The sequence below is a fragment of the Orbicella faveolata genome, unplaced genomic scaffold (genome assembly GCF_042242905.1).
Source record: "Orbicella faveolata isolate gen_17 unplaced genomic scaffold, um_ofav_v1 contig_14, whole genome shotgun sequence".
In the NCBI taxonomy this organism is placed as follows: Eukaryota; Metazoa; Cnidaria; class Anthozoa; order Scleractinia; family Merulinidae; genus Orbicella; species Orbicella faveolata.
In genome coordinates this window covers 13,506,879-13,528,639 of record NW_028301541.1, presented here as the reverse complement: position 1 = coordinate 13,528,639, position 21,761 = coordinate 13,506,879, and the positions used below count along the sequence as shown (strand labels likewise).

At 36.9% G+C, this 21,761-nt stretch overlaps 1 protein-coding gene across 2 annotated transcripts in view; it reads right to left on the bottom strand.

Moving 5' to 3' along the window:
- The window catches only part of LOC110046812 (uncharacterized), a 134,781-nt gene that overhangs the window by 52,243 nt on the left and 60,777 nt on the right, over positions 1-21,761 (bottom strand). For both annotated transcript variants that reach the window (XM_089287517.1, XM_089287518.1), the window contains exons 21-32: positions 21,067-21,339; positions 19,473-19,760; positions 12,936-13,220; positions 11,792-12,100; positions 10,896-11,210; positions 10,100-10,396; positions 9,037-9,333; positions 7,068-7,364; positions 5,738-6,034; positions 4,617-4,913; positions 3,287-3,583; positions 1,285-1,581 (exon numbers count right to left, since the gene is read on the bottom strand). In XM_089287517.1, coding sequence (XP_089143643.1) covers positions 1,285-1,581; positions 3,287-3,583; positions 4,617-4,913; positions 5,738-6,034; positions 7,068-7,364; positions 9,037-9,333; positions 10,100-10,396; positions 10,896-11,210; positions 11,792-12,100; positions 12,936-13,220; positions 19,473-19,760; positions 21,067-21,339 — 3,549 coding nt within the window. The remainder of the gene's footprint in view (positions 1-1,284; positions 1,582-3,286; positions 3,584-4,616; positions 4,914-5,737; positions 6,035-7,067; positions 7,365-9,036; positions 9,334-10,099; positions 10,397-10,895; positions 11,211-11,791; positions 12,101-12,935; positions 13,221-19,472; positions 19,761-21,066; positions 21,340-21,761) is intronic.

The following is a 21,761-nucleotide window of genomic DNA, read 5'->3' as shown; positions in this document are numbered from 1 at the left end:
GTCTAAATCACTATAGTGCAACTTCCGATCCGCACTTGACTTGCCTGGTGGACAGTTCACGGTAAAATGATGGTTCTCTCCACATCTGCATGTATTATCCTGCTGGCCATAGGCAAAGCTTTTCATTCCATCTCTTATATATCTCCTACCACAGAACTTGTAATCAGTTTAGTCACCTCTACTCGCCGTTTTCTTTCCTTCAGGTTTCGCCGTGAGAGTCCTTCATCCCCGTTTCTAAACGCTTGACTTCTTAAAGATTTTGCATTTGCTTCAGTGGCTCCAGCAATTTCTTATGTTCTCTCAAATGTCGATTATCAGGAACTACGAACACAATGCGATTACAGATCAACAAATCTCGCTAATCTCTAAATTCACAAATTTTAGCCCATTTTTCTTAGAAGAGTAACTTATTCGTCGATCCACAAGCCCTTCTCCTGGCTTGAAGAAAGGAATAAGTACCTTCCATAGATTGTATTCTTTGGGGGTTCACAAAGTTTCTCCAAATACTCCGGAACTTCGTCAATTTTGACTTTCTCCTCGTCGCTTTCCCACGAGAAGGCGTTGTAAACATCGAAAGCTTCATCTCCAATCACAGTCAACCTGATCATCCTTACTAGTATCCGGTAGCCAGTTCATAAGTTGTTCCACTTTTGTTTAAATCTTTTTCATATCACAACCATATGCCATATGGTTGTGATATGAAATACCTTTTTAAATGCAGTGTATGAGTACCTAATTATAATGCCCCTTTATAGCTTCATTGCATTACTATAAATTTATGCCAAAACAGGACCTTCATGTTAACCTTTCCGCTTTTCGGGTGTAAAACATTTGAAGCATGCATGCTGTTACAAAGAGGTGTCGATTTAATGCAAGTCTCGTCTGTAGTACTACACTGAATTATTTCCGGGACTATTGCAATACTGCCTGCGTAAACGATCTCATCCTATTCATCGTGATAATTTGGTTTGCAAATACAAACAAGAGAAAGGGAAATCACTTGTCAATGATCTTTTATCCTGTAAACATTTTGTGAAATTCTAGTACCACACTTCCCTAACGGCCTTGAAATTTCACAAGTGTTTTAAAAAGTTTCCACACATGAGAGCTAACGAGTGTCTTATCAAGAAGAATCAAAAAGTAAAAAACTACCAAAACACCACAAGAAAAGGCTGCAAATAAAAATTACTTACTAACCTGATCTGCATTTTAATCAAATGGAATACATCTGTAACAAACTACATTAATGTCCAACCGGAAAGCTTGATACAAAAATGTACTTACTATCTTGGTCTGTTCTAACAACAATTGGATCACTGGCTGGTCCATCTCCTTTCACAGTAGATGCAAACACTGTGATATTGTAGTTGACATACTCCTTTAGATTTGCCAATTCTGTCTGACGAACAGAGCCATTTACTTCAACATTTCCGTTGTCATTCTCTGTTTGTGACTTATAAGTAATGTTGTAACCCGTGATGATACCATTCTGTTGGTCAGCTGGAACTTCATCCCACGTGACTGAGATGCTGGTTGAGCTTGTGTTCTGTCCTCTTACATTTTGTGGAGTACCATCAGGTTCTGATATAGAAATTGAAAGCAGAATTACATTGCAACGAACGTAGTGGTTGTTCAGTACTTTATTAAGCACTTTAAGATACGGTCATTACGGACTATGGTAGTACGCGCCGCGGACCTGGTTTGAGGTTTAGTGTACATGCTCATTGGCAGGTGGCATTCGTAGTCATCTCATCGCTTGCTACTGGGAGAGTTCACGCTGTTTTGTGTAGTGGGGAAAACGTAAGTATTTTCTACTGAATTCCGACCCTCTATCGATTTCTAAACTTCATTTTTATGTCAAACAGTCTTTAGCCAATAGGTCTAATAGATTTGAGTGAAACCAGAGCAAAGGTCGCCGATATTGAAGCGTTTCTGGCTCTGATTACTCACGTTCTTTAAAATAGGTTTGTTTACCAACAGATCACGCAGGATGTCGACGGGAAGGGAAAGCAGGTAATTCACTTTTTTTAACAGCTTTTCAAAGATGAATATCAATCTTCGTTCGAAATATGTGCTTTTGTAAACAAAGTCCTTCCATTCCACTGTAAACTGTTCCTAGTAGGCACTTGAAACGTGCCGGAATCTGCAATGTGTTCACATCCAAATAGAATGGATCATAATCCCACTATGGCAATGTGGATTAATAAGCAGGTAGTGATCGTAAAGAAACAAAACCTCTTCATCATCTAGAAAACCATCGGCATGAGCTATTGAGAGCGTGCTTCTGACATCTTCAAAAGACATTTATGATTTTCTTTCTCAATGACACCCGTAGTCTGAGTCTTCATAGTCAGAATCTTAACGCCAAACATCAGTCCAATTTTCATTATTACTGTAAGCCTTCCCAACATTAGTTGCTTCATATACTGGGAAATTGTACATGCAGTGGAACCCCGCCTTACGGTCACCTCGTTATCACGGCCACTTTTTTTGTCCCGGCGAACTGACCATACATTTTGTTATAAGAAAACCCCATTAATGCGGCCACCCCGTTAATAAGGCCAATGGCCACATTCTGAAATCCCAACCTGTATAATCCTTTATAATTATACCCCGTTTACACGGCCACTCAAACCAGTAATGTTCATCTTTCCACTGTTAATATTGCATGTAGCGGTTGAAATTTCAATTTTTAAAAATTTATATCTGCAATCCGGGAGCTTATTAAAGAACAGTTGTTTAGAAGTGCAATTGTGATATATCTATTAGCTCTGTTAAGAGGTTAATCAATTTAGACTAGTCATGAAATTTGACCCTACCCCCTTAATACGGCCACCCCATTAATACGGTCAAATATTATTGGCCCGTGCGTCACCGTATTAACGGGGTTCTACTGTACATAATAACCGTTAAAAGAAGAAACCTGCCAGAAAGATACTACAAAGGGTGTTACAATACCGGATGAAATTTTCGGAGTTGCCTACATCTTTTCTTTGAAATCAAGCATGGGTACTGAGACAACACAGAGTTCACAGTCTTAAACAGTATAGGTTAACTCTAAAATACAGGTGAGGAAAAAAGATACTTTTCTGAAATGTGACAACGAGACAGCTTCTCTTAAGATAATTACATTCATGTCATGAATTATTTTATTAGGATAATGAAAAAAAATTCACAGGTTATCTCCACTGAAGAGTTATCAAGTGTTATAATGACTGCATGAACCTGTAAGAAGAAACCGCCATACCAACCAGAAGAAACGTGTACTACAATACAAATTACTTACTATCCTGGTCTGTTCTAACAACAATTGGATCACTGGCTGGTCCATCTCCTTTCACAGTAGATGCAAGCACTGTAATATTGTAGTTCACATACTCCTTTAGATTTGTCAATTCTATCTGACGAACAGAGCCATTTACTTCAACATTTCCATTGTCGTTCTCTGTTTGTGACTTGTAAGTAATGTTGTAACCCGTGATGATACCATTCTGTTGTTCAGCTGGAACTTCCTCCCATATAACTAAGATGCTGGTTGAGCTGCTGTTCTGTCCTTGTACATTTTGTGGAGGACCAGCAGGTTCTGATATAGAAGTTAAAAGTTGAATTATATTGCAACGAATGTGGCTGGGACTTAGTACCTAGTTACACAATGCTGACTACCTGTTTGTTTTGTTTACACTTGTCATACATGTAATTCTTTTCAACATTAGTTTCTTTGTGTATCGTGAACGTTTACCATGACTAACAAATAATGCATTGTGTATATATATGCTATTTGCAGGCCGGGAGGTCCGTATTGGAAAAACAAAAAACTGTGCACGAGGTCTTGAGTATGCGGCATCGGGCCTTACTCAATGTTTCCCAATAGGGAATGACCAAGGCCGGCAAATAACGTCATCGTGTTTATTTCTTATCTGCAATATTGCTTTGAAAGAAACTTTCGTGTTGAGTTTTAATTAAAGCAGTTCAGTTCAAATCTGGCGTACGCAAGTGTTAGACATTCCGGGCACAAAAAAGGATGAAAAAACTTGGAAAGTTGCCTAAGTGTTGAATGCTTCCAGTTTACGTTGTTCTGCAGTGTAACAAAAAGCTTGAAAAGTTGCCAAAGTTGGAAATTTAGGAGTGATCCATACTCAGGTCCAGATAGGAAAATCTGGACCGTACTGGACGTAAAAGAAAACGTACTGTACCAGAACGATAACCTGAAGGTTATCACTTACAACATCAGATATAATCTGCGTTTTTTCCAGTTAAGGTATCAGTATTTTCTTTGCGTCCATATGACTTAGAATTCCTTTGGCATGCTCATTAAATCTCAAAACAAATGAAGTACAAACAACAACTACTGAGCTGTGTGTTCTCAAGACTTGCACAACTTTCCATTAAAACTGAATACCAAACATCTCTAGCGTTCTACAATGTAATCAGTTACTTAAACCTATAAAAAACTTTAACATGTCACTTCGTCCGACCAGAGTCCCTAAGTCTCTTAGTGAAATGGCATGAATCGAAAATTACCATAACAACCAAAAGGAGAGCTTGATAGGAAACTCTATTAACTACGGAATTACCAAAACATACACCAAAAAATCGTGATAAGAAATGTTACTTACTATCTTGGTCTGTTCTAACAACAATTGGATCACTGGCTGGTCCATCTCCTTTCACAGTAGATGCAAACACTGTGATATTGTAGTTGACATATTCCTTTAGATTTGTCAATTCCGTCTGACGAAGAGAGTCATTTACTTGAACACTTCCATTGTCATTTTCTGTTTGTGAGTGATAAGTAATGTTGTAACCCGTGATGATACCATTCTGTTGTTCAGCTGGAACTTCCTCCCATATAACTAAGATGCTGGTTGAGCTGCTGTTCTGTCCTTGTACATTTTGTGGAGGACCAGCAGGTTCTGATATAGAAGTTAAAAGTTGAGTTATATTGTAACGAATGTGACTGGGCATCACTCACCAGTAAGACATTGCTGACAACCTGTTTGATTTCTCCATACTTGTCAAAAGCCTTTTCAACATTAGTTTCCTTGGGTATCGTGAACATTTACCACGAGCACATAAAAAGGGAAAACGTATCAGAAAGATAATGTGAAAGTTATTACGTACAATTACAGATCATCATTAGTGGAAGATTTAAAACTGGACGTTTCGGAATCATCATCAAGACAAAATAAGTATGAGAAAGCACATAAAAAGTAAGCTCAACCTGACAATTAACATAGCCATCTAATTAGAATGTCAATTTTAAGCTCTACCCGACTTAAATACTCGCTTTCTTGCACTTATTTTCTTTTGATCACTGCGTCATGATGACACCGAAACGTCGAGTATTAAATCTTTCAGTAATTTTTTCATTTCTTTGCTTTAGCAACTCTCTTTTGATCAAAAAATCAGAATCTGTACATTTTTTCCAGATGATGAATCTTTGCTTCGATACTACCTAAATTCCTTATTCATTAAATTAAAGTCTGCCGACAACTACCGAGTTCTGTGCTCTCAAGACTTGAAAACCTTCCATCATTTTTGAATACAACCCATCTCTAGTAGAGTAGTCTACCTGCAGAAAACTTTCACACGCAACCTCTACAGACCAGAGTCCCGAAGTCTCTTAGTGAAATGGCATGACTCTGTCAAAACTACCACCACGACAAAAAGAAGAGCTTGATAACCTACGAAATTACCAAAACATCCCCAAAAAAACCTGATAAAAAAAGTTACTTACTATCTTGGTCTGTTCTAACAACAATTGGATCACTGGCTGGTCCATCTCCTTTCACAGTAGATGCAAGCACTGTAATATTGTAGTTCACATACTCCTTTAGATTTGTCAATTCTTTCTGACGAACAGAGCCATTTACTTCAACACTTCCATTGTCATTCTCTGTTTGTGACTTGTAAGTAATGGTGTAACCCGTGATGATACCATTCTGTTGTTCAGCTGGAACTTCCTCCCATATAACTAAGATGCTGGTTGAGCTGCTGTTCTGTCCTTGTACATTTTGTGGAGGACCAGCAGGTTCTGATATAGAAGTTAAAAGTTGAGTTATATTGTAACGAATGTGGCTGGGACTTAGTACCTAGTTACACAATGCTGACTACCTGTTTGTTTAGTTTACACTTGTCATACATGTAATTCTTTTCAACATTAGTTTCTTTGTGTATCGTGAACGTTTACCATGACTAACAAATAATGCATTGTGTATATATATGCTATTTGCAGGCCAGGAGGTCCGTATTGGAAAAACAAAAAACTGTGCACGAGGTCTTGAGTATGCGGCATCGGGCCTTACTCAATGTTTCCTAATAGGGAATGACCAAGGCCGGCAAATAACGTCAACGTGTTTATTTCTTATCTACGGTATTGCTTTGAAAGAAACTTTCGTGTTTAGTTCTAATTAAAGCAGTTCAGTTCAAATCTGGCGTACGCAAGTGTTAGACATTCCGGGCACAAAAAAGGATAAAAAAGCTTGAAAAGTTGCCTAAGTGTTGAATGCTTCCAGTTTACGTTGTTCTGCAGTGTAACAAAAAGCTTGAAAAGTTGTCAAAGTTGGAAATTTAGGAGTGATCCATACTCAGGTCCGGATAGGAAAATCTGGACCGTACTGGACGTAAAAGAAAACGTACTGTACCAGAACGATAACCTGAAGGTTATTACTTACAACATCAGATATAATCTGCGTTTTTTCCAGTTAAGGTATCAGTATTTTCTTTGCGTCCATATGACTTAGAATTCCTTCGGCATGCTCATTAAATCTCAAAACAAATAAAGTACAAACAACAACTACTGAGCTGTGTGTTCTCAAGACTTGCACAACTTTCCATTAAAACTGAATACCAAACATCTCTAGCGTTCTACAATGTAATCAGTTACTTAAACCTATAAAAAACTTTAACATGTCACTTCGTCTGACCAGAGTACCGAAGTCTCTTAGTGAAATGGCATGAATCAAAAATTACCATAACGACCAAAAGGAGAGCTTGATAAGAAACTCTATTAACTACGGAATTACCAAAACATACACCAAAAAATTGTGATAAGAAATATTACTTACTATCTTGGTCTGTTCTAACAACAATTGGATCACTGGCTGGTCCATCTCCTTTCTCAGTAGATGCAAACACTGTGATATTGTAGTTGACGTATTCCTTTAGATTTGTCAATTCCGTCTGACGAACAGAGTCATTTACTTGAACACTTCCATTGTCATTCTCTGTTTGTGACTGGTAAGTAATGTTGTAACCCGTGATGATACCATTCTGTTGCTCAGCCGAAACTTCATCCCACGTGACTAAGATGCTGGTTGAGCTGCTGTTCTGTCCTCTCACATTTTGTGGAGCACCATCAGGTTCTGACAAAAAAAATTGCAAAACCAAGTTTACTAAAGGTTTAATGACCCTTCATAACTACCATTATTTACTTTACAGAGGTACTTAAGGGCCCATTAACCGATTTATGCGCGCGCTCGCGTGCGTTGCTAAGGAGGTGAAATTTTACTTCCGGTTACTTACGTCAGCCTGAGCGCCGAAAATAAAAACAACTCAATAACTTCCAAATTCGCTTACATTTTAGAGGCTTTTCTTTGTGTTTCACAAAATGCAAAGTAAAAAAAGTACAAGCAGAGACAAAATAAGAAAAAGAGAGAAAAACAGGAGCAATAGAAAGAGAAAAACTAACTCCGTGTCGCTTTGTTTGATCCTACCGAAGTGCGCTGGTAGTGTAAATTGTGCACGCGCTGATGGGGTAACTTCCAATATATATCGGGCGCACTTCCAGTTTCTTTAAATGCTAAAGGAAACTCGGTTTTTCATTAAATCCAGCCTTTTTGGACGGATTTCGATCAAAGCCAACATTAGAAAGATAGCTATGCATTCCTTTCTCGAAATCATGCTTTTTTCAGAAAATTACGAATTTTTTAATATTTTGAAATTCTCTCAAAATCTGACCTTTTAGAAATGAAACAAAATCTATGCATAGCGTAATGAGGATTTAAATTAAAATATTAAATCAATGGAAAAAAATCCCAATAAAGTAATTTGCCTGGGAGCCTTTGCGTTTTTTCAGTATTAGTCACATGACCATGGGCGTGACCCGATGACGTCATCACTAGTGTTACTAATCATGAAAAAGTTAAAACACATGAAATAACTCTGAAGTAACTAAAAATGATGAGGTCATATGAGAATAAATCTTCCTTAGCAACGGCTCAAAAAGATCGGTTAATGGGTCCTTAAGCCTAGTCACTTTCTCTGCAAATTAAGTTCATTTGCAAAGAAAGTGACTAGGCTTAAGGACGGTGCCTACTGAATACAAAGGTTTTTGTGCCAGGTTAGGACCTTGCGGAAAAAGTAGATCTTTGCAAGGGGAATCGCAATACACAAAGAAAAAAGAGGCTAGCCACGCATTCTTTCGAGATAATTAGCCTTGAATCTCAACAAAAATGCTGACATCAGCATTTTTCTGAAAATAGAAGGAGAGGATATTTCTTCACAGCTTTCTTCAGAATTCGCCTTTACATACAGAAAAGCAAACACATTTAAAAAGATCTGAAAACGACATGATAATGGTAACATATAAACCATTTTTGGTATGTTTTTAATAACAAAACCATTGCAACAGCACTTTTAGCGTCTCTGACAACCTTCCTCTGTTTCAGCTAAAATACAGTCTAAATATCTTTTGCTCACAACCAGAAACTAATCACGTGCTGTTCCTGGTTTAAGTACAGGTTCATTAAACTTGTACAGGTTCATTAAACTTGTACAGGTTCATTAGACTTGATTTGGTCACAGTAGGAAAATTTTGCTTTCAATTTAGTCGAGTACTTGGTAGCATAGCTGAGGTGTCACTCTGCTGACAATTAGGCCATCACATCTCTCAGCAGCACTAAACATGCACTCACTCTAGTCTCTTAGCTAGTAACTTTGAGATGAAAAGCTTCTTTTCACAGATGGGAGTTCCTGACTGAGTATATTGATTGAATGGAATGAATGTTAATTGGAAAGAAAAAAGTAGTTACTTACTATCCTGGTCTGTTCTAACAACAGTTGGATCACTGGCTGGTCCATCTCCTTTCACAGTAGATGCAAGCACTGTGATATTGTAGTTCACAAACTCCTTTAGACCAGTCAATCCCTTTTCACGATCTTTAGCATCAGCTGTAACACTGTTATTGTCATTCTCTGTTTGTGAGTGGTAAGTAATGGTGTAACCCGTGATGATACCATTCTGTTGATCAGCTGGAACTTCCTCCCACATGACTAAGATGCTGGTTGAGCTGTGAACCTGTCCTTTCACATTTTGTGGAGCACCATCAGGTTCTGATGTAAAAGTTCAAAACAAGTTAGCTGCTTATAGCATGATTGGTTGGTTAAGCTTTCGTACATACATGTATATGTGTAAATGTTGTGAGGGCAGTCATTAACAATCTCCTTCTTTAGTGGTTATCATAATCATTTTGTATGTTCCTTTCTAGTCTCTTTTCATTACTTAATCTGTATACCAACAAGGTACAAGGTAACATGTCACAATGTGCGAAATTTATACTTTATGAAATTAATAATGATGATGATGATGATGATTAACACTAATAATAATTATAGCTTCATTTTTATAGGGTGCATTTCTCAACTCAACCAATGCACCTAATAGCAAATAACTAACTACATTGTAAATGAAATAGAACAAAATAAATAACTAACCAACCTTCTAACTAACTAAAATAACTGACCAATTTATCACTTAAGAAAAATAACAGACTAATTAATTAATTAATAGATGATATTAGCAATGTTAGACCAGGGGTTTGTACATGTAAGGAGGACATCACTAGAAAATGAAATCGCATTACATGTATCTCTAACACGTATGTCACAAAATGCCTTCTAAAACCTCTAATGGCCACTTCAGTGTTCAGTACTTTAAGATCAATTACTTCAACATCATGAGTTCTTTCCCTTCAACTACAAAAATAGTTGCTTTCAAAGGACACACTTCTACTGATTAAAGTTTTTCAATCAGTCTATACAAAGCACTAAGAAATTACCAAAACATCCAGAAAAAAATTTGATAAGAAAGATAACTTACTATCCTGGTCTGTTCTTACAACAATTGGATCACTGGCTGGTCCATCTCCTTTCACAGTAGATGCAAACACTGTGATATTGTAGTTGACATACTCCTTTAGATTTGTCAATTCTGTCTGATGAACAGAGAAATTTACTTGAACACTTCCATTATCATTCTCTGTGTGTGACTTGTAAGTAATGTTGTAACCCGTGATGATACCATTCTGTTGATCAGCTGGAACTTCATCCCACATGACTAAGATGCTGGTTGAGCTGCTGTTCTGTCCTGTCACATTTTCCGGTGCAGCACCAGGCTCTGGCATAGAAAGTTAATTTGAGTTTCAAAGGCGAACAGTACATGTACCTTAGCATAAACATTACATACAAAAATGTGGCGACAAAAGAGTAGAGAATGAAGCAAGGAAGCAAAGCCAAGTAAACAAGGAAAACAAGCAAAGAAAGAACTGAAAAGTTTGAAAAGCAATAAAGCAATAAAGTTGACCTTTTGTTCGTACTTTCCTAAGCCAGTGACCCTTTTTACAAACAGCTGTACATGGAAACAATAGTGGTGAATGGATAAAGAAAATAAATAAACAGCCAACACATTTATTAGCTTTTCTTGTGTACATCATTTTCCATCAGCTGCAAAAAAGCTGTCACATTTTAAACAGGCAAACAATCAAATTGATTCACCTTTATTAAAATATCTAGTAATCTGTGCCTGAGTAATGTAGGGTGAAAGCAACAACAAATGTTACAGATTAGATGTGTGTAAATGTTGAAAAAACTACATTGTTTATATACGTGTAGAGCACCTTCTTCATTTGTGGTAGCATTCACTACAGGGCTCCCATCACTAGTGCCAACCATATTTCTTGCAAACACTTTAAAGTAATATAGTGTCCAAGGTGAGAGGTCTCCAACAGAAGCACTTGCACTGGACACCACACAGGAACTATCTGAGAGGGATCCTTGACAGACAGCATCAACAAAGTCTGCATTATCTAGACTTCTCTTCACTGTGTAGTTCTGAATTGCACTGTTCCCATCAAAACCAGCAATCCAGGAAATATTCACTACTCGTGAGCTCTTGGAGTCAACTGACACATTCAATGGTCGGTTTGGTTCCACTGTAGAGTTAATTTACATAATAATACATTCTTCAACAACAATTCATGTACAATCATAGTTCTCCCCCACTACTCAAAAAGTAACTATAGACTGACAAAGAATACAGGGTACCAGTGAAAAAAAAAGTGTTTGGTTGAATTATTGAAGCACTATGAATCAGAAAGAGCCTAATCCCCTAGAACAGATTATCCTTTTTTTTTCAGTTTTATTAAGAGTACTCTTAAGTGCTCTTTTACAGGCTCATTGCCATTTAAGAGACTAAATAAATAAAGTTAGATCACAATTCTTCTCTTTCCTGTGAATTCCTTTTCAGGGATTAACACCTGTAAGGGCACTGAATGTAAATTAATGCTGTAAAACAAAAAAACAAGGAAAGGCAGATGGCAAATTGAAAAAAGTTATGAGGGTTCTTAAGAGCCATAAAAGCAAGGGCTGCAAAAATAAAACTGAATACAAAAATCTCATTTCAGTAATTTCACTTCCATCTCATTTTAAGCATGACTTGCTTTTTCTTTGTTGATAGTTACTGAAAGTTACATTGTATAAACCCAAGTCAATACAATACACCAGGAAAACAGACCTTGAATAACAACTGATGTTGTATTTGATGAGTTACCAACACCATTATTAACGAGACAGGTATAGTTTCCAGCATCTTGTGGTGTAGTTGCATTAATTGCCAGCTGTACTTGACTTTGATTAAAAAATGGAATATCCACTCGTGAGTCATTAATCTCCACACTAGAATTTATAGCTATCACTGTTCCACCTTTTTCCCACTGCACTTCAGACACTGGTGGTAAGGCATTATACTGACATGTCAGCAGTATCTGTCTTCCTTTAATCACCAACTGTTCTTTATCACCAGTAATCCTCACTTCTGGCGCAACTACAATTTCAATTGTGTAATTGTTTCAGTTAATTGCAAATTTGTTTCAGTTGATCAAAAATAATACAAAGTGAAATGAAGTACAAAAATATTAAATGAAGGGAATCAGGTGATCTACTGTATCTCAAAGCCTATCTGGCTGGGCCAAATGGGCAACTGGGACAGATAAATACATTTGCTGAAATTATTAATAACTCATCAAGCATGAGCCATGATTAGGCAACACATACAAGGAACAGTATGTACTTTGAAAAGTTTTCTTCAAACAGTTTTCTTTGTTTGTACAAGAGATTAAGACCCATTCCAATGGTGATACTGAAAAGAGCACATCACCTTCAACCCTTCTAAAATTGTGACCACAACCTATTTTCCTTCAAGTTATGGTGACATTGCTATAAAATTGCTGAAATGAAAGTTCCACCATTCCAACAAAGTGAAATCTCAGTCCATGTAATCTGTTCATACATTGTAATAAAAGAAAAATACAAATAACAGAAAGTACTTTGCAATGTATATGTATTCATGTGCACTAATTGGCTGGTTCTAGAAATCTCACTCATTCCTGACCATTTCTGACACATCAAACCCTCATATAAGATTACAGAACATAAACTTTCCTCAAGCCACTCTTTACTCATTCTCAGTGGCAGCAACGACGATTATCAATGATGTTGTTGGTTTTGTTCTTGTGTTGTAGTTAGCCTTAAAATATACATAGAAGTGACATTAACCAGGCTGTGATCTTGGTTGATAGAAACATGATGTGTATAGTACCAGTAGATGAAGTAATCAATTGAGTATCAGGTGAAAACAACACAACTAAATAAGCACTCACAATGTACTGTCAGTGTTCCTGGATAAGAAGTAACATTACTTATACTGTTAATTGCCACACATCTGTACAGTCCTTGATCTGCTTGGTCAACACTGACTATTGTCAAACTTGAAGTATTTCCTGTAAAAGAGACATTTATCCTCTGATCTGCTCTATTTACTGCTTCTCCATCTTTTGTCCATCTCACATCTGGTAAAGGATTTCCATAAACTTCACAGTGCAAATTAACAGTCTGACCCTCTATTACTGTTGAATTCTTTGGATTGCTGATGAATTCAGGTTGAACTAGAAAAAAAGCATCCAAATGGCTTAGATGTGTAAATGTTCTTTGTTATAATTACGGTATATGCTACATGATCAAAGTATACATGTGTGAAGCTCATCTATATCACACTATCAAATAAATGATGTCATATACAACGTACTAACACTGGTTCTAAAAGAATTTCTCATTGGCAAAAGCAATTCTAATATTGCTAATCACATGAACATTTTGGATACCATTTTGAGTTAATTACAAAGAAACAGAATATTTTTCACACTTTTTTAACTAAAGGTGACTGACAACAGTTTCCAGCACTTTTCCAACAGCTACAGTATACCGACCTGCCACTCTTTATCAAGTAATGCAACAATATTGGTATCACACAAATGCCCAGCCATTGGTGAACCAATAGTGGTAATCTTTACAGCATAATAACATAACCATAGCCACAGTACAACACGTTGAATGTGTTTAATTAAAATGGGGTTCATTATACCGAGGTTCTGTTCAATAAATTTTACTCTGAACAACTATCGGTATGGCCTGATTGTTTGTTAATGTATGACCCACACAGCCCTGTGCACTATTTCCTTAAAAAAACTATAAGAAATCAAAGGTCTCACACAACCACAAAGTTCTTCAAAACAATCACAAGTACATCCAAATTTTATTTTGTCAGCCTGTTTTCTATATTGTTTGATTCATCGATCACAAGTACATTGGATTTCTATTTTGTCGTCTTGTTTTCTATATTGCTTGATTCATTGCTTCCTTTGAATAAATCTTTGGTTGATCTTACATGGTTTCTCTGGAATTTACTCAATTGCTGTGCGTTCCAGAGTATTTCAAGCTCCTGGGTTTGCTCTTATTCTAGTCTACACAAGGCTTCGATCCTGGAAAGTCAAATCAGATTCCTAGATTTTTCTTATGTTATGGTAGCATTTAGTTTTTCAGGACTTCAGTATTTACAACCCTTTATCAAAAGGGTTTCCTAAAACAGATTGACACACAGTTTTGAATTACATATCTTCCATTTCAGGAACGTTTACACAGCTGATTTAAGACAGTTTTAAGCTTTAATCTGTTGCTTGTTGCTTTATTTCTACTGATATATCAGAGGAATCAAAAACCAGTCAGCGAGAATAAATTCCGGGTAATTCACGTATAGCTTCAAAGTTTAGACCATGCCTTCACGCTGGCCTGTGTATAGGGTACTCTCATGATAAAAGTAAACTGTAAAGTAAACAGAATGCAAGCATTACACTTCCAGTAGTATTATGAATGCACTTTGATCTGGCCTGATGCCCCCATCTGACCCATGGTGGTATACATACAGTGAGATATTGATCATAGACCTAACAATTCATTTTTGTGAGTCATACCTGTTTGCCTATTCACAGACTAGTGAGACAATCTCAGATAGTGCAGAGCGCAATTGATAGCTCTGGTACAGTAGTCCCATAAGTACTCACCCCTGCTCGGTTCACTTCCGGTTTGTGTCTACCTTGGTAGTCTGCTACGGCTTTCTCCTTTGCAGTGTTTATGTTTCAAGGTTGTATTTTCATTCAAGGTCCAAAAATTACGCACAAATTAATTACTGGTGTTTTATTGCACCATCAGTCGTAGCCGTTGTGAAATCTCCGATGACATAATGGTCTTAATCTGCAACTTTCTTCGGGATATGTATGGGCATGCACGATATGAACGATATGAACGATTCAATAACAACACTATTAACAATTAATTTCTTTCTTAAAAGTCATGATTAAATTTCTTTGGTGTTTTCCACGAGTAAAGGGCTAGGAAAGTAGTCACACGAGTCACATAATTTAAGACTCCGTTATTTAATGCTATTTGTAGTACGGTGGTTATTTCCCTACCAATGACGTAATCCTTGCATGTTTTGACAAGTTCTTTGCTTGGCTTGCAAATATTTAATTTTCCTTCTGATCACCGAACTCACTGCAAGGAAACAGCCAAAGAATTTACTTCACTGGCCTTAAACCACAAGAAATACTTGAAAAATTGCAAATAAATTGATGACCGTCGCTTCTGCCGAAATAAACTTGCAAAGTAAACACGATTTTATTTGTCACGTAGCGAAAGTGAAAGCTGCAACGTCAGCGCATTCCATGGCTGACGTAATACCTTTTTTTTTTTAACGTATTTATTATTTCTCTTCGAATCAAACGCTTTGATAAAACCAAAAGAAAATATATTTGACCCAAAGTAAAGAAAGTCATATCCGTAACATTCTCCTTGTATTAATGTTTCAACACCTTTTGGCGAGTAAACATCACAGGCTGCGTCATTCAAAATTTGGCCGAGTGGAAGTTTGGGTCTGGTCACCGACAAAACTAAAACAAGTTCTTTGCTTGGCTTGCAAATATTTAATTTTCCTTCCGATCTATAAACTCACTGTGATGAAACAGCCAAAGAATTTACTTCATTTGCCTAAAACCACAAGAAATACTCCCAAAATCGCAAATAAATTAATGACCGTCGCTTCTCGCGAAATAAACTTGCAAAGTAAACTCAATCTTATTTGTCACGTAGCGAAAGTGAAAGCTGCAACGTCAACACATTTTATGGCTGACGTAATACCTTTTTATAGTGTATTGATTATTCCCTTTGAATCCAACGCTTTGATAAAATGAAAAGAAAATATATTTTACCCACAAAAAAGAAAACAATATCTGTAAAATTGTCCGTGTATTTATGTTTTGACAGCTTCTGGCGGAAAAACATCACGCGTTGCGTGACTCAAAATTTGGCCAAGAGGGAGCTTGGGTCTGCTCACTGACAAAAAAAAAATAAATAAATAAACCCCGGGTAAACCTAGAACCGCGCTCGGCCCATGGCCGCGCGGTTAATTAATTCCACAAGACTTGCAGATAACAAACAACGAGTGACAACATAAGACCTCAGATGTTAGTAATTTTTCAGACAAACATATAATTCAGACTAAATGGAGCTTCACCATCCTTCACAACACCAGCCCAAAATGAGTACAGGTGGCCTGAACGCATTGCGCTAATAAAATTATTTATCAGAAATGGAATAAACACAAATCTGACAACAAAGCTTTTTTGCCTAGTATTGTTTGGCAGTACAATAAAAGTCAATAAATACAATAAAAAAGTCAATAAATACAATAAAAGAGTCCTGTCGGGGACTCAGAATTTTTCTTTGTCCCACGCTCGTGTCATGTTGATTAATTCACCTTCACATTTCATTACCGAGCTTAAAATTCACCATCTTTATTAACTTATCAATAAAATAACTTGTTCCATATTTGGCCACAAATTTCCAGTTAAAGTATTTTTTGTTTAGCAGAAATGACCAGTCAGAGTGTCCGACCAGGCTAAGCTTTTACTTGTCAAAACCTCAAATTTAACGGACAATTTTTCCGATGACCAACTGTTATTTGCAGCTTGCAGACGGAAAAATGTTTGGCTCTGAAAGCCAAATATTTTACTCTCCGGGAGTCCCAGTCAGTCAATAACTACATAATATTGTTTCTCATTATTTTTTACAGTATTAAGAGTGTGCAACTAAAGGGACAGGGTAACTTCAGTCGCTGGATATGAAATGACAAAATTCAGACAGCAACGTCCCCAAACTCCCCATGGCCATGACAAGATTTAAAACTGATAGAGAGGAGTCTTGTACTGTTACATGAGGCCCCTTCTGTCAGACAGAGCCTGTTCTAATTTAGCTGTTCTGCATGACGCCTCATTAGCAATCAAATGATGCCACCTTATTTTAAATGTTCTGTTACATGGAATCAAGCCAGGATCTGAAATTGACTTTTTTAGGCAGGTGCCAACCAATTTTTTTTGTCACTTGCCAAATGGAAAAATGTGGTCGCCAAAAAGTGTCAATAAGATTTTTCCCTCACTATGAAACACAAAAACGCAAAGTTTTGCAAGACTTTTCTTCGCGTGAGAATATTCCTACCCCCAAACGATCGCAAGAGTCAGATTCCAAGTGGAAAGGCATAAAAGAACATGTAGCTCACGATTTAGTTAAAATGGAGTTTTCATCAAATAGATTTCGGACCTTGCAAGCAGTAACCAACTGAATCAGTTGGACATCTGTTAGCTGACTGTTGGTTTCTTCATCTACATCTATATTTATTCATGCACCTTCTAATGGTTTGCCCCAGGATGGGGGGGTTGGCCAACCCACGGGAATTAGACTTAGTAAAGCGCACATGGGTTGGGGTCCCCAGGGTGGGAAATTTCACTCGACCACCATCTTGAAAAGTTGAGAGGATCTGGGAATGAGTGATGAGGGGTGTGCCATCTTGGAAAATACCCAGAATTTATCTGAGCGAGTTTCCTGTGTCCAAGGATGGCTGAATGAAAGGTAAGGAGTATTGTGTTGCACAAACTTGGAGGGGACCATTTGCCAACAAATAATATTACTCTCTGGAGGAGTGCTGCAATAAACTTGTTGTGAGTGCCTATCATTTTGTTGCACATACTATACAAGGTCTTTGTTCCCCAGGGGTGTGAATTTGACTTATAATGGAGACCCAAGGGTGGGGAAATCGACATCTGAAAACCTGAAAATGTCAAATATCACCTGGGTTGCCTGAGCCCCCCATCCTGGGGCAAACCAATGATAGGTGCATTAGTCAGCAGAAACTTTAAACAGTTATCATGCCAACTTTAACATAAGAATTATAAAGTAGTGCTGGTTAAAATATATAATGTAATAAAAAACTACACATAAAAATATGTAAATAAAGTAATAACAATAATAAAAACAATAAATAATAATTAAAAAAACACTAGTGATATCTAACCAACTAAACTCGTAAGTAATTGCTTAATTGGGACTTCAAAATTTGTAAAGATTCTGAGGTTACAACATCAGAGGGGAGACTATCCCCTTTAATACATGTATTAGCTACTTAACACTTTGAAACTGCGGACACCATAATGGGAAACTATCCATGAGAAAATACTGCGTTAACCACAAATAAAATAAACCGAACTTATTCTTACAAGGAAGTACTAGGAGTTCCATCAGTTGAAATATGCTTCATTTTGATTAGTTACATGTACAAACACATAAACAGCAGCAAAATATCGACTAGATCTATTGGTTTTAAAACACTAATGACATAATGACAGCTGTTTTATTTCTCAAGTCACATACTAAGCGAAGCGAAACACTGAAGAAGAAACGCTAAATAGTTTAATAATATTCGGAATACTTTCGATTCACATTACCAAGGATTTACCATGCACCTGCCACTCCGAAAGTTACCGTAAATAGAAGCATGCAAAAGGATGCAGAGGGACAGTACTTAAGCAACACGTTTATTCTGAATTAAGAAAAATTTATCAGTTTCTATTTCGTAGCGGTTCTGATTCAAAGCCATTTACGTGAAAACTGAAGTTTGTAATATCGAAATGTCGACCTTGAACAACCGGCTGAAGCAATCTATCGTTCTACATGTACGTTTAGCAAGGTAACTTTCTTTCAGAAAATGTGTTTAGACAAAAAATATGCCTAACTACATCAGAGTAAAGATATAACCAGCTTGATGTACGTAAATACGAGGCAGTATAAACGTGCCGTGATACAGAAAGATTCGACTTGCTTGATTTCCGCTTAAAAATCAACGCGTAAAGCGCTTGTTTTCAAATACTAAATATTTGTTACCTCCTTCAGTGGACGAATAGGATACCAACAACAACAAGAATGAAAGCCAGCAAAGTAGAAGTTGTCTGGAGTTACTAGTTTTGACAAGAAGTTCGTCCATATCTTGGAAGCATAGTTTGGTTCAAAGAGGAATCGAAAGCAGTCAATCCCTACCCTACCCCTGGAGCGTAACTCGACAGCCACGGGTAAATACTTCCGAACAATGAGGTCACGACCCCAAAATAAACGCAGTCGCGTTATATTACCATAGACAACTGTAAATAGCGCCATATTTTCCTCGTGAAAAATCCTTGTCGATTTTCGTGACCTCCGTTAATCCCAAAATTGTAAACACGAAAGAATCGATTAGGAAATGTAAAGGTGGTGCTCAAGCAGAAAACAATCTTAAAATATCTGCCATTATTGTCAGGGTAACAAAAGCAAATATCCGCACACAGAGAGTTCGAGATCACACATGACGTCAGAAATAGCAACAATTATGTGTATGTTATGCCAAAAATCAAAACAGTAATGTTATTTCAAACAACCAAACTTGCTGGCGCTGTTTTTGATGTTAAAGGGGCTTTAAATGATTTTCATATTTCGATACTTACAGTAAACCTCCAGTTTGGCGGCAGATGAAGTGGAAGTGTCGACACTGTTGATGGCCACACATCTGTATTGACCTGCGTCTGATCGGTGAACATCTGTAATTGTCAAATTATGATTATTGTTCGTGCGAGAGGCAGCCAGTCGTGAATTTGCTGCGACGTTCAATCCTTGTCCATTCTTTGTCCATGATACGTTAGGTGACGGGTTTCCTTCAACTACACAGCTAAAAACGACATTTTGTCCTTCCACTATGGTGAGGCCTTCAGGATTCTTAGAGATCTCAGGTGCAACTGAAAAAGATAATAAAAATATAAAACATTGCTACAACGAACAAAGCTAAACCAAAGGGCTAAACAGTTATGACGAGCTAACTTGCAAAAAAACAAAAAAAAAAACAAAAAGAAATCATCTACTTTACAATGAAACCATGATTTAGAGGGGAAATTGAAAAGACAGTTTTTATACTGTAGAAGCCTGCAATTCGGCACAAACAAGAATCATACTCTTTTATATATATATATATATATATATATATATATATATATATATATATATATATATATATATATATATATATATATATATATATATAAGAACCTTTTTCTAAGGACGTTGAGGCTGAGATTAACCAAAATTTTGAGAACGTATTAAGAACATTCCTCACGCTGAGAGTCGATTAAGAACGTTTTTATTTTGCTTACCTGTATGGACAAAATAAAGGTGACAAAAAATGTAAATTAACTCAAGTAGTTAGGGGCATGTTTTGAATAACATTAACAATGGTTTTCTTATTGCATGACACACATCTCAGTTTGTAATAATCAGCAGTTCTTATTAATAACTCATTCCAAAATAACTTCCACACCATCAAAGTCATCTGGTCATGTCCGCTTTGATATATTGAAATACTGTATACCATGTAAATGAACATCTTAAGAACGTTTTTTCCCAAAAAATATAAGAAAGTTCAGCCTCAGCGCCAAAATAACACGTTGTTATACAAAAAGGGTGTATTATTTGACAACTTGGAGGATCAATTAGATACTGAGCCATACAAAGTTTTTTCAGATCTCTTGAGGCGAAGGGTACAGCAGATCACCGACTTCACTCAGCTCTATCTTAGACTCTACGAAAGATACATCACGAACTTTTCTTTCCAGAAGTATTTAATCATTTCGCGGAATTTAACCGTGTGATGACTATGATCAGTCATGCAAATATGGCGTGAAATATAGTCTTTGTATATGTTCCAGGGAATCTGATAGTGTTCACTGTAAAACTATATTCTCAAAAACTCACAGGCCTTGGTTTTTTATTTGACAAATGAAGATTTTTAGCGAAGCAAATTGGAACCTTTCATCAGTTGTCCATACATTTGCCTGTGTATCCGCTCTCCTCAATTTGACACTTTTCTAACCAACTCTGACTGGTAATATTTGCGTCTGTCATTCAAAATGGAACAAAAACAAAGAAAAAACTGGCCTTTACTTGTTAAGCAACATGCAAGTTCCATAATACGAAAACCTGATGTGAGGATAAAGAAGGATCTTAATCACAACTGCATGGAAATGAATTCGAACATGCTTAACACATTACATTGAATATCCAGTGTAGCAGCATTGGAGGTATCATTTCCAAGTTCGTTGCTCGCCACACATCGGTATTCTCCGCTGTCTGTCCTGTTTACATCCGTTATTGTCAACTGCTTGTTGTCTTCTGAAAAACTGATCCTAGAAGAATCTACAGGAGATCCATCTCTGACCCATGATATTGTTGGTACTGGATTTGCAGTAGCATTACAAGATAACGTCACGTTATCTCCCTCTGTTTTTGCAACACTTCGAGGCTGAACAGTGATCTCGGGTTTGTCTGAAATAATAGAACAATCCGCAAAATATATCACAACAGAACAATGTACATGGCGCGAAATGCAATGTTTATATCATAAGTAATCATGATTTATGGTTAATATGTAGTCCCAATAGATTTGACGATTACCGATGGGCGACTGGTCGGGGTTTTTAAATCTCCTAGTGCACTTTGTCGCCGGTGTTACATATGGAACAGCTGTAAAGGAAACTGAACAACTCAGTGGCTTCTTCGTTCCCGACGGAACACATCCACGGCCGTTAAATTTTACAATTAAAATCATTTGCTGGGTAATACTTTACAAAAGTTGTTAAAGTTTTCGGGAAGAAAATTACTTTAAGGCTTCCAACAGCGTGGTTTTGGGGAATTGTTTTATAGACCATACAAAAAATAATAATTGATACATTAAATCACTTCAATGT